Below are 13,163 nucleotides of genomic sequence, written 5' to 3'. Positions count from 1 at the left end.
ATTCCAAACCTGTATGACTGAACACAAAAGAATATATTTTGAAGAATGTTAGTAACCAGACAGTTTTGGGTCCCATTGATTTCCATAGCATTTTTGTCCATACTGTTTAGTTACCACCATTCTTCAAAATATCTCATTTTGTGTTTCACAGTAGAAAGAATGTCATACAGGTTTGGAGATGAGAGACATGAGAGATGAGAAAATGATGACAGACTTTTTATTTCTGAGTGGACTATCCTTTTGGGACATGGCACATGAATAATATTCATTAAAGACAAAAAAAAAAAATGGTATTATAGTTAGCTAAAACCATTCAAAACATTTGCGTTACTTAAAATAAAATAAACGCTAACTGAAATAAAACTGCAATTTGAAAAAATATATTTATTTTAGCTAGTTGCCAAGGCAGCATTATCATGTTAATTTAATTCAAGTTTAACTTGATGTACTACAATGACTGAAACTAAAATAACACTGATTCACAACATAATATAACTCCCATAATGCGAAAAGTGACTGTTTGGCTGTAAATAATGTAGGTGATTATTGGATAAAATTACTTTTCAGCAGAAAAGAGATATTTTTACATTTTGATTAAAAATAAGGAAAATAAACTTTTTCTTTACAATAACTTACACGGGTATTATTTAAAAACTACATAGGGTGTCAAGTTTTATTTAATGTTTTATATTAATTTCTGTCTTTATATCTCACAAACTAGTATAGTATTTAGTATATAATTTTACTTTTATGTTGTTGTCTTGCTGTGATTACTAAATACTCTTCTTCCCAATCATCAGGTATTCGTTAACTTTGCCAAGGACCAAAGTGACGACCACTCAGACAGCTCCATTGGTCGCAAAAAGACAGCGGTCAATATGGCCCTCCTGAGCCCTCTGTCTGTTCAAGATAACATGGAGAAGCCAATAGAAAGCTTTGTGTGAGCCGGAGCTTTACACTTTTTCTAACTGGAGCCAGTGGATTCCACATATTTCTCTGTGGCCTTTGAGCTGCGGTCTGCCGTTCTGACCTCTGTCTGAAGATAAACGTCTTCACCGGTCAGCAGAGAGGCAGATACTGCAGCCAAGACACTCAATGCAAGTCAATACAGAAATGTAAAAGACTTCTCTCGTGTTTCTAGCATGGCTGAATCCGAAACATGTTAGTCACAGTGTTGAAGCCATAATTTCTGATGTAGTCTGACTGCACAGACTCTATTTTGCGCAGTCTTCGATAGAGATCGTTTTCATCGTGCAAGATAATCGGCTCGATGGAAAAATGCCAATGATCAATAATTCAGGGTCAGTGTCTTTGTATTTTATTTTAGGACTAGAAGACTGGGAATCACATGCTGAAGAATCAGAATCGTTTGCGTGGCCAAGGGCTGAACTGCAAAACTGAAAATTGTACTATGTTAAAACGATTTTGTTTTTAATATGTCTATTTATAAACAAGCTGTTGCTTTAGATGTTTTAAAAAGTCAGAAGGGGCATTATTTTATAGGCTGTTCTATCCAAGAGTGCCTCATGTTATCTTTATACATGCCTTTATGAATGGGCAAAACAAAAAAGTGATTGATTTTGTAGTTTTTTTTTTTAATAAAATAAAGTTTATACAAGTAAGCTTTACGGTTACAATATGTAACAAATACCTCGACTGACACGGCGATCCTAGTGGATGCTCCAGGAGTCACATGAACATCTTAGAAGGAAATCATTTAAAACATACCGTTTATGTGCCTTCTTTCATATAAGGGCATCTGGTGAGGCCTTTTATTGGATCTCTGGACCATTAAATACAGAAATCCACAAAAGACAACACTGATTCCAGCTGTATTACATAGCCGTTCAGTACAGTAAGGGTGATCGGTCCATACATTGAGTTTGGATTGTTAAATCAGTATTTTGGATCTCATTGGGATTGGCGACAGCGTTGTCCGCCTTTCATCCAAGCACTTTACTTGCTGTGTTGATTGAAATTTAATTTAATGTCAAAATGTATTAATCTTTTTGCACTGGATTCTCCACAAACAATGTTTTTGCTGTTTTCCATTTACTGTTTAGTTTTGGTTTGGGTTCGACCAAAACGATAGAACAAAAAAAAACCTAAGGAAAAAACAACAAAAACGTTTTAGTACCACGGTGATGTTCCTCATTAATACCTGTTTACATTTCAGATTTATGGCTGTGGATTGTCTGTTACTCGCTTTGTACACTTACTGTATTTACACAATAAAATGACAATTCTACAACCCTAACACTGTTTGATCTGTGACGTCATATTGGGAAATTCAACATATGTATTATTATTTTCACAGTCAATCTGCTTCAAATGTAACCAAAAGAAGATACACTACATCTGATCCATGCAAAAATGCAAATTTTGACATTTTTGATGTTGACGTAAGCATTTATTTAGAAAAAGAATGACATTTGCGAAACACTGACGGTAAGTATCTGCAGTAGTTTGAGGATGGAAGTTTTAGTGTGATGCAAAGCATTATTCTGATTCACAATCATAATTTGACCATCAGTAAAAATTTCTAAAAGGAACTTGCTAGAATTACATTTGTTTATCAGTTCACTTATCTCATGCACTGCATCAATGAAATTTCCCTCTACATTTGCCTGAGTTTGGAGTCAGACCATGAAGCCATGTTATTTGGTTGGTGAGAAAGCACAGGGGAAAATGAGTTTGTTCTTCTGTGACACCAGGTACGCTGCACTCTCCCTAACTGCAAAAAAAAAGAAAGAAATACAAACAGTAAAACATAAATAGATTATTTTTCCAAGACAAAAATTGCCAGAATGCTCAGATAATAATGTTATGATAATCTCCTGTGTAATGAGTTATATATAAAATTGACCTGCCGCTACCACTCTGGCGTCTTCATGAGATGTATGCCGTATCGCTGCCCGCTGGTCTGCGCTCTCATACCACCATAAAACATGCACTGAAATAACAGAATATATATACATATATATTTATTTAAAAAAAAAAAAGGTCACCAAGGCTATATTTATTTGATCAAAAATACAGTAATATTGAGAAACATCATTACTATTAAAATGTTTTATGTTTTAAAATGTCATTTATTCCTGTGATGTTAAAGCTGAAATAGATTCACTATGAACTGATACAGCACTGCTGCCTGAAACGTCTTGCCCCACACCGCTGGACCGCCTGGCTTCATCTGGAAGGTGGCCAGCTCGAAAACTCCTACAAAAAACAACATATTTCAAGAAAATCCGATTAGATCAGTTTGCCTAGAGCATTTGAAATCTATATAACTTTTTGTTAATTTATGAACTTTTATGCATATTTATAATGACAGAAAGGGGAGTATTTGGCAAACCTCTTTGAAAACAGTCAATATGATCAATCAATAAGTTGTTAATGTTTTTTGCTTATGTTCATATCACCTATAGTACCATGAGAGCATGCATTGGTGCCCCTTTGAAAATCAATGCATGAATGTTAATGCACATAGTTCTCACCTCCATCTTTGGGTGGCTTCTGAATTTTGCTCCAGGGTACGAGGTACGTCACCTCATTAGCTTTAGAGATGTACTGCTCAATCCAGTTTGGGTCTTGAGCCAGGGCTGCCCGCACTGATGCCCGCTGAGCATAGCTGTCTAAACATCATAACAGCGAAGACAGAAAGATGTGTTTCTTATGGAGTAGCATGTGAGATGCATTGAGCTTTTAGACATTTTAAATAAAATACATATTAACTAAGTAAGATTACTTGTTTACTGCATTAACGCTAAGAATGTTTAAAATAATTAACCCTCACGTTGTGTTACAATCAGTTTGACCTGGAGAGGATTTTATTTTCTCCTGAAAATGCTAGTTAATTTTATCACATTAGATTAAAACTTAAATCTGCTCACAAAGGTTATAAAAACTTCCCCCAAAAAGATCATTTTTGTAGCTTTTCTTTTTGAATTATTTTTTTTTTCATCTTGAACACTTGTAGTGTTTCCCAGTCAAAAATGTCAAGACTACAGAAAAAAGCTTGTACATTTTTTGTTATGCTATATTATTTCCAAATACTAGATTGAATCTTTTTAAATCAACTTGTCTTCTTTCAGTTAGTACATTTTTTTGTTTTATTTTCTGGAACTAATTAATTATAGGCCTCATTGATCTGAGCTCAATTTCTGAGCGGAAAAAAAAAAAAGCATTGCGGTTAATTTTGGCATTATTCACTCAAAAACTGAGGTGCATAAACTCAGATCAATGAGACTTATAAGAAAGCAAGTTGACAAAAAAATTTAATATTTGGTGATAATATAGCATAATGAGAGATTTACATTGAGTTTTTAAAAGGCTAGACATTTTTGACCAGGTAAAGAATTGCCAGCACAGCACAAGTGTTTTAAATAAGTGGTAATGAAGCAGGACGCCTCAGCTAATGTGGGGCACCTGCCAAGCCCTAGAATTAAAGAGTCAGGCTCACTAGGTCAGAAATATAGATGTTTTTTTTTGCATTGATGAATCCCAGAAAGTTTTAAAAGCATAGATTAGACGTTCAAGGATTCAGTAATTCTCACCATACTTCCAGATGAGAAAACCTGATTGAGACCCCCATATTCCACACTCCAGTATCCAATGAGCTCTGAGTGGGCTGTCCGCAGGTGGATCTTCTCGTTGGTCAGTTTAAGGAAGGCAGCGTTGAGATGCGGCTGGATGTAATAGGTGCGGAACTCATAGAAGGTTCCAAGCTGCTGCTGAGGTCCGGTGGAGATCCATGCCCTGGGCTGCTCAGGAAATGGAAAACAAACTGCTAGTGTTACCATGTGGTCATTGTGGGAACTGTTGGACTTAGATACAGTCGAACAGTATCACCAGAAATTGAGCTCAGATCTTAGGCTTTCCTGTAGCTCAAATAGTAGAGCATGGCGCCAAGGTCATGGGTTCAATTCCCAGGGAAAGCAAGCGCTGATAAAATGTAAAAACTGTAACTTTAATGCAATGTAAGCGTCTGCTAAATGCATAAATGTAAATGTAGATACAAGATCTTCACTTGTCTGAATCTATATGAACCATGAGACTTCTGCTTCTTTCTTATTTCAGTTTCCTAAGACTTTTTTTAAGGCACAGTACAGAAATGTACTGTAGTAAGAAGAAAGACATTAAGATTTTGTACTATTTCAAAGTCACTAAATCAAATAAGTAAAGTCATGTGAACTCCTATGCACAAAAGGTCAGCTTTTCTTAATTTTCACAAGATGCTCTTTGGATCCTTCTCAAATCATGCTGCTGAACACGGTCATCAGGTTTGACAAACATTTGGAGTTTATACAGCTCAACTGCTGCTGTCATAAAGAGTCATATTAAGACATTTAAACTTTTCAAAGAAACTGTAATGCTTAGAATATCATTTGTTATTAATTTTTGCAGTAGAATGTAAAATATAAGCAATACCAGTAGTCTCAGTCATTTGGACCTCGCTATATAAGGACCTCCAAAAAACTAGCGTTTGTCTTTTAATTCAGTGCCATTAAAAAGTCACACAGGTTCAGTATCATCAAATTGAAAGCGAGCTCTTTCCCAATGTGTAAAACTAGTGACTAGTGATTAAACTCACCGTAGCTTATGGAATTTAGTAGGTCGGCTCTTCACAGACAGACAGCGTTCTGCGTGGCGTGACGCGTTCCGGAAAATAGCGCGTAATTGTATCATTTGATCAGTTTGGATCTGATTCTGAACTGTACCTGCAGCGTGATTGACAAGCCAGATGAGACGTGCAGCACTAAACGAAGTTCACTGTTAGGACGGAAGCCGATAAGTTAGGCTAACATTCAACTTCGCTGAATAAAACAATCAGCTCGTGCAATGTTTTTTTTTTTTTTCTTCTTCTTCAGTGGGCTGTTTTTTATAATATTTTTATTTATTTATTTTATTATTATTAAACATCAGGCTTTAACATATACATTTATAATATTTAAAAAATATTGTACAGCTATAAAGATTACATATAGGTTGTCAGCTTTTGTAAACTTCTGTTTCTCTATGTATTTGAAATATTTGCCTGTTTCTCTTGCAGACAGAAATAGATGTTTCTGACATAAACAAATACTAATCCTTTGCACATTAAGGAAACAGTTTGCCCTAAAATAGAAATGTTTTTCAAAAAGAAGTCTCTTACGTTCCCCATGGAAGCATTTATTTGATCAAAAATACAGTTTAAAATTTTTTTATTTTGAAATATTACAATTTAAAATATATTTTTTCTATTTTAATATATTTTACAATATAATTTACTTATGTGCATCATGACAAAGATTAATTAATTTCCTTATCAGTATTGAAAACAATGCTGTTTTATATGTAATATGTTGTGGAAATGGTTATACATTTTCCGTACAATCCTTTGATGAATAGAAAGTTCAAAACAACAGCATATATTTAATTAGTTTTGTTTTTGTTAACAATGTAAAAGCCTTTACTGTTGGTTTTGATCTGTTTAATGATTCTTGAAGAATAAAATCATTTATTTCTTCAAAATTAATTTTGAAATAAAAAAGATTTGTGTATTTATTCACCCTCTCATTGTTGCAAACCCATATGCTGTTTTTGTTTTTGCAGAACACAAAAAAATCTTATTTTAAGTCTTCTTAATTTTCATACATAATTTAATGCATATAATCCAAAACACACACATTAAAAAAAATATTATGACTTTAAGTTATTAAAGTGAATTTAAGTAATTAAATAACAAAAATAACAATTCTGTCATAATTTACTCACCATTCCAAACCTGTAAGCACTTCTTTCGTCAATTAATTAATTCTTCAATTTATTATTTCAAAGATAGCGGTATGGGGGGGGGGGGGGGGGGGGGGGGTAGTTAAAATAACTTGGTAGTTAAAATATCAAGTAGAATTTAAACTTTTATTTATCTCTTTAATTACAATTTGCCAGAATTTCTCCGTTTTATTTTGTGCAACATTTAATTTTCACTCCACCTCTATAACATTATATAATTGTTCAAGTCGGGAGTTCCATTTGGCACTTTTTCATAAGAATTAAAATTTATATTAATTTCAGAAATTTTCAAGAGGATGTTCTTTACACATATACATTTTTAAATTCAAAGTGTTTATCAATCCAATATTCCCTGCTAAATTATGTAGTTAAATATTACATTACATAATTATTTTTTAACTGCATTCCTTGTTCAGTGGAATTCCATTCATTTCACTTTGGGGCCAATAAACAGGGACACACCTCCCAGCCAGACCTGTTTTGAGGGATATTATACAGACCAATGTATTTTGGATTGTGCTCAGCAATTTTTGGACAGACTGGAATGTTTATCCCTTAATAAAGAGAGAGACAATAGAAAGGCTCTGTTCTCAGTGTTGTTGATGCGGGACGGTGGGTAGGTGGGGTGAAGAGCTGTCAAAATATCAGCACCTCTCCTCCTCCTCCTCACTTTCAAACTATATGTTGCCGGTCGTCAACAATACAACACTCAGAAATGAGCTGGAAGTCATCAGTTGCTAACTAAAAGCTCTCTGCCTGAATCTACAAATACAGATTACCCTTTTAAAATCCAGAGTTCCTTCATTTAAGTATCATGACTGGAACAGCAGTGGCTCTGATGAGCCTGGTCCTCATCCTCTCTGTGGGTAAGTCACAATATTTTAATCACTAATGTGTGCCATTTGCAATTTAACTACAGAATTATTGCACATAGTACACATTTTTTCAGGTGCAGAGGATAAATCAAGACTCTACCGCAGGGTAAGTCCATTTATGCACTAAACCTCAGAACAAACACCTATTAGAAGATGATTTATGATGCATAACTGTGAATTGTGTGTGTGATTTTTAATCTGACAGCCTGGATGTGGAGGTTTGAGCTTCAATCAAGCATGCCCTCTCAACTACTTTCCCGTATGTGGTAATGATGGCATCACATACATCAATGAATGCACCCTGTGTGTGCAGAGAATGTGAGTTCATTCATTTGCTTCTGTTTGTGTGTAGGATAACAGGATTACTGTATGGATTTTGCTGCTAGTTTGCAAGTGTTATGGTATGGATTCTGGGATTCTAAATCACTGATAGGGTGTTTGTTTTTTAGGCACACTAATGCAGACATTTTGATTGTGAAAGACGGCCGCTGCTGAGGTGGAGGACCTTATCGCTTCACTTTTCATATCCATGTTGTTTGCTATGCTCATCCAGAGGATGTGACCAGTAAACATGTTAACAGTAGATGTGTGAACACCTACCACAATAAAATGAAAAATATTAGTATTAAAAGCAAGTAGCCTACTAATGTGTCAGTTGGTTTCATGATACTGTCCTGTCTTTCTTTAACATATTTCTTTCTATAATATTAATTTATTCCTTTATTTCTGTAGGAACTGCTCTGAGTGCAATGTTTTAGGAGTGAAGTTTTGGGATTTACAGCTTATTTTTCTAAATATGTTTTTTTAAAAATCTAACAAAAATGGAAATGTGACATGATGACAAGCTGTGGGAAGACCATTTATACCTTTACCTTTTTTTGCTAATAAAATAAACATACTTGACTAAACTAATCTAAGCCTGACCAGCTTCACTTTGCCTTGCATGATCTTTTAACTCTCTTCAAAATTACCAATGCAACATCTCGTTCTATTAAAAGCATTGCTGACAGAAATTTTTAATTTGTGTCAGATGAAAGTCATTACGCTTTTAAATCTTCTAAAGCGGCTGATGTTTCGTAAACTGTGGCGGAACAACATTTTCAGAACTGTGTATTTTGAGGGACTGTATAGGGTGACGTACCAATACAATGACCGCTTACGCACATGTGAGTTTTGACAACATACTTCCGGTTAAAGAATAATACTTTGTAAACAGTATAATGTTAAATATTTAAAAATACAACGCGTTTTAAGATAAACACTCGTTGATGTTCTTCCTGAGGCATGAAAATTAACATTTTATGAATGACGATGCGCTTTCTGGATGAAAGCTAACAGTATGATTTAAGTTAAACATTAAATAACTCGTATCTTTCCTGATATTCTTATGCTAAGACTGTTATCGGTCAACTTTCGAGGGCTTACAGGGCACAAGGCGCTCTTAAGTCTTAATTTCAGTACATCTGGCATGGCCAAAAGCAAATTTGAATACGTGAGAAACTTTGAGCTCGACGACACATGTTTGAGAAACTGTTACATTGTGGTTCGGCTAGATGGACGCAACTTTCACAAGTAAGTGCTTCTGTACAGTTGCAACAAGCTATTGCAGTCTTGTATTTGTACAATTTCGTGGAAGGTAGAACATGAGTGATGACTGAAGGGATTTTCAGAGTGATCTTTTTGATTCCAGGTTTTCTGAGCAGCATAACTTCATGAAACCCAATGATAACCGAGCTCTGGGTTTGATGAGCCGCAGTGCCCGTTCAGTCATGGAAGAGCTGGAGGACATCACTATAGCCTATGGACAGAGTGATGAGTTCAGCTTTGTGTTCAAAAGATCAACCACTTGGTTCAAAAGAAGGGCCAGGTACAATGCTGACACATTGCTGTAAATAAACACATTGCCGGAATCTGCTTACCATCTTGATGCCAAACACCACACAGTTAGATGTTCGTCCAGTGTTATGAGGAAACTCACCCATTAAATCAGGGTTCCTCAAATCTTTCCCTGGAGGGCCAATCTGCTGCAGAGTTTAGCTCCAACCCTGATCAAACTCACCTACCTGTGATTTCTGAAGACACTGGTTAGTGTGCTCAGGTGTGTTTGATTAGGGTTAGAGCTAAACTCTGGAAAGTGGATCTCGTGGGCCAGATTTGAGAATCCCCGCATGAAATGTTTTCCTTTCTCTCTACAGTAAACTGATGACCCATGTGACATCCCAGTTTTCCTCTAGCTTTGTTTACTACTGGAAAGAGTATTTTGGGGAGCAGCTGCTGCTGTACCCACCCAGCTTTGATGGCAGAGTGGTTCTGTATCCAAGCAATCATAACATAAGAGACTATCTGAGCTGGAGACAGGCAGATTGTAAGTGAATGTATTTAGTAGATGTGTTTGAAAGTGACTAAAGTTTGACTGTAACATGCATAAAACAGTATGAAGTAGAATCATTTCCTGTGATTGTACTTTATTTCATGGCAAGCCTTTGATTGTTAATATAGTAATATTAACATGTTTGCTTGTAATGGAGCATTTATAACAAATATATTGTATGTTGATTATGCATTAAAATGAAAATCAAATAAAATCCATTATTTTTAGGTGTCTTAGAAATGAACGTCTAGTTATAGAGACTATTTAAATATTTAACAGTGGAGTTAGAATTGTTTCAGACTCTTTTACATTTCACATTTGTTATTTCTATTCAGGTCACATTAACAATTTGTACAACACTACGTTTTGGACGCTGGTGCAGAAAGGTGGACTGACCACAACGCAAGCTGAGGAGAGATTAAGTGTATGATCAATTAAAGTATTATTTGTTTAATTGAGTATTTTTATGTTTGTTCTGATTTGTTTTCTTTTCTAGACCAGTTATCATATAGATTTGGATTGAGAATGCTTGTCACTAATGTAATATGAACATGGCAGTATTTAAAAGCTGACTAGGTACTATGTCTGTCTTTTAGGAATATTATCCAATAAACAGATTTGACCAGAAACATAATCAGTACTTATAATAAATACGTTTAATTATTAGATTAAATTTTTCCATATGTTTAAACACACCTAATTCCAGTACAGTTATTTTGTTCGTTCAAATTACATAACTGTAGTGTAATGAAGAAACTAAAAAGTTGCATACTTTTTCCCATATACAGGGAACACAAGCAGCAGATAAGAATGAGATCTTGTTTTCTGAGTTCAATATCAATTACAATAATGAATCCCCAATGCACAAAAAAGGCACGACTTTAATATGGGAAAAGGTAAGCTGCAAAACATTTTTTCTTTAAACAATCTATTATCTTAAGTGAAATTTTTAATTCTCAAATTCTTTACTTTAGGTGAATGAAACCACAACTAAATGGATCAAGCGGCCAGAGGAAGGAGAGACAGAAATGAATGTAACACGGACAAGAAAGAAGGTCACAAATCATTCCTGTGATATCATTGGAGATCAGTTCTGGGAAGAACATCCAGACATTCTGGAAAGCGACCAGTGTTGATCACATGGTTAAAAGACTGTACCAGACCAAATACAAGTTAACTTTTCCTTTTGGTATTTAATAAATAATAATAATAAAAAACTTTGTGTTTTATAGTTTGTCTAGTTTGGAGGAAAAGAAGCAGAATGAAGGGGGATGTTGCCATGTTATTTCCCCCCCTAAGATTCCTAGTGGAGATAAGGAATGACTTCATGAGGCGCCGCAAAGATCGGCTGCTGCCTGACAAAAGCAATGCATTCTGGTTAGAACATTTGTCCGAATTTGATCGGTGCTGCAGCCGCCTTTCGATCACATGTGCCATCAGAGTACCGTGAGAGCAAAACGAGACCAGCCGCCGGCCGAGGTCAGGCACTGCAGTTGCTCAAAATCGGCTGCGAAAGCCTCGATGACACACTTTATTCTCATTGGTTAGATTCTGTGATGACAAGCAAGAAGTGTGTTGTGTGTTTATTCTAACAATTCAGTTCCAATAATGCTCACAAATCTGTGTTTTTATAAAAGTAAAAGCTTTTTAGTGTAGTCACACTTATCTTGAGTAATTTTTTTTATCAAAATAAATGATAAAAGCATATATACCCCCACTTTATCTGTATTTAGTAGCCTATATGTTTATATGTTGAACTTTATTCTTGAATAGATGATGCTGTATTAAGCAGTATATAAAAAGTGTTTTTGTTGCTCATAAAACGTTTGTGTATTTGACAATTAATTCACTTCATCTGTGATGAGTGCAAACACTGTGCGAGCGTCACTACCGTCCGACTTGACGTCTCCACTTTTAATTCCCGGAGTGTCTATTTACACTAAGTGCAAATAGCTCCTCTTGTTGGCAAAGGCTATTACACTACCCAGCCAACACATCCATGTGGGGCCCATAGGGGTTGCAACTGGGCCGATATCTGGGGCCCAGCTAATTTTGCCCTGTTTCCATGGTGCCCCTACATGGGTTAACCAGGTAGCTCCCATTTGGTGCCTACATGGGTTAGTGATGGGACCCAGCTAGGTCTTATGTAGGTCTCTTATGGGCAATAACAAGTATTCACATGGGCTAATATATTTGTCTGCTTGGGTTACCCTATTTTACAGTAAACCCCTAAACACAAACATTACATTAAATCCACTAAAATGCTAAAGGTATTCAATAAACAGAAACCAGTACAGTAGTTCATGCTTTTAAGCAAAGTTTATTAAGAATAATTTAAACTATCATAACTTGTACATTTATAACTTTATAAAACACAAGTATCTATAAAAAAAAAAGTTATTTTTAAGCTTCCTGAAAAACTAAACTTTTATTCTGAATGCTTTAAGCAAGGTTTCGTAGGAATAATTTGAACATGACCATTAAAACTTGTATATTTACAACTTTACAAAACATAAGTATCTTAAAGTTAAAGTGAAGCTCCTGACAAACATTATTTGGCATAACTTGTATCGTTTGTAAATTCATATCTGAAAACTCTAAAATGCATTTCACAAACAAACCAACCAACAGTGCAGCTCCTCACTCCTCTGTCCTCGCTCTCACAACGGCCCTTTCAAAAGACAACAAATAATCAACCACTGTGCCACTTTTTCAGTTAAAACAGATGTTTCTTGTGTTTTTAAAGATTATATTTCCATTTAAAAATCAAGAATATCTTAAGACTTACCCATCTTGCTCTCCACTACGTGACAGTTTCCTCCCGTCACCAATTAACCACTTTGACACTGACTTTTCTGAGATTTTTTTCAAGCTTCCTGTAAAACACAAAGAGCAAATTTAGATTAAATTCCATATTTAAACCCTTGCAATAAATAAGCAGTCATCTCCATTTTTACATTTTTTTCAAGAAATACAATAATGGTATCGGATATAATATTCTATCATAATCAAATGATTTCTGTGTAAACAAGGGCACAGGGCAACATTTAAAGGCATAGTTCACAAAAATTAAATGCCTCATTTAATCACAAATGTGTGTCTGAAATTCTTTTAAACAATTATAATTTTTATCAGGCAAATAT

At 35.1% G+C, this 13,163-nt stretch overlaps 3 protein-coding genes and 1 pseudogene across 4 annotated transcripts in view; 3 read left to right on the top strand and 1 right to left on the bottom strand.

Annotated features, from left to right (window-relative positions):
* The window catches only part of LOC306883497 (phospholipid-transporting ATPase ABCA1-like), a 35,391-nt gene extending 33,135 nt beyond the window's left edge, over nt 1-2,256 (top strand). The window contains exon 47 of the mRNA XM_079438791.1: nt 801-2,256. Coding sequence (XP_079294917.1) covers nt 801-944 — 144 coding nt within the window. The 3' untranslated portion in view covers nt 945-2,256. The remainder of the gene's footprint in view (nt 1-800) is intronic.
* A 137-nt stretch (nt 2,257-2,393) lies between these two features.
* LOC306883597 (protein NipSnap homolog 3A-like) lies at nt 2,394-4,802 on the bottom strand (annotated as a pseudogene). Its single transcript, XR_013785919.1, has 5 exons — nt 4,557-4,802; nt 3,498-3,635; nt 3,118-3,219; nt 2,867-2,953; nt 2,394-2,734 (listed from the first exon to the last, which is right to left on the bottom strand). The product of XR_013785919.1 is annotated as a protein NipSnap homolog 3A-like (transcript).
* A 2,679-nt stretch (nt 4,803-7,481) lies between these two features.
* Nucleotides 7,482-8,559, top strand: LOC306883814 (putative pancreatic secretory proteinase inhibitor). The gene is made up of 4 exons (XM_079439304.1): nt 7,482-7,640; nt 7,724-7,755; nt 7,855-7,967; nt 8,099-8,559. Exons 1-4 carry the CDS (start codon nt 7,589-7,591, stop codon nt 8,142-8,144), a joined length of 243 nt encoding a protein of 80 aa, XP_079295430.1. The 5' UTR covers nt 7,482-7,588; the 3' UTR covers nt 8,145-8,559.
* Nucleotides 8,560-8,770: 211 nt separating this feature from the next.
* Nucleotides 8,771-11,839, top strand: LOC306883795 (putative tRNA(His) guanylyltransferase). The gene is made up of 6 exons (XM_079439281.1): nt 8,771-9,221; nt 9,340-9,516; nt 9,845-10,014; nt 10,356-10,444; nt 10,809-10,916; nt 10,995-11,839. Exons 1-6 carry the CDS (start codon nt 9,037-9,039, stop codon nt 11,154-11,156), a joined length of 891 nt encoding a protein of 296 aa, XP_079295407.1. The 5' UTR covers nt 8,771-9,036; the 3' UTR covers nt 11,157-11,839.
* The last annotated feature ends 1,324 nt before the right edge of the window (nt 11,840-13,163 follow it).

The sequence above is a fragment of the Barbus barbus genome, assembly GCF_936440315.1.
Source record: "Barbus barbus genome assembly, chromosome: 17".
NCBI lineage: Eukaryota > Metazoa > Chordata > Actinopteri > Cypriniformes > Cyprinidae > Barbus > Barbus barbus.
The sequence above is the reverse complement of the archived record's forward strand: the minus strand, read 5'-3'. Positions and strand labels throughout refer to the sequence as shown.

Coding starts and splice junctions, on each gene's coding strand:
- LOC306883814 (XM_079439304.1), top strand. CDS start 7,589: ATGACTGGAACAGCAGTGGCTCTGATGAGCCTGGTCCTCATCCTCTCT. Junction 7,641..7,723: donor GGTCCTCATCCTCTCTGTGG/GTAAGTCACAAT, acceptor ACATTTTTTCAG/GTGCAGAGGATAAATCAAGA. Junction 7,968..8,098: donor ACCCTGTGTGTGCAGAGAAT/GTGAGTTCATTC, acceptor TTTGTTTTTTAG/GCACACTAATGCAGACATTT.
- LOC306883795 (XM_079439281.1), top strand. CDS start 9,037: ATGCTAAGACTGTTATCGGTCAACTTTCGAGGGCTTACAGGGCACAAG. Junction 9,222..9,339: donor GATGGACGCAACTTTCACAA/GTAAGTGCTTCT, acceptor TTTTGATTCCAG/GTTTTCTGAGCAGCATAACT. Junction 10,445..10,808: donor AAGCTGAGGAGAGATTAAGT/GTATGATCAATT, acceptor TCCCATATACAG/GGAACACAAGCAGCAGATAA.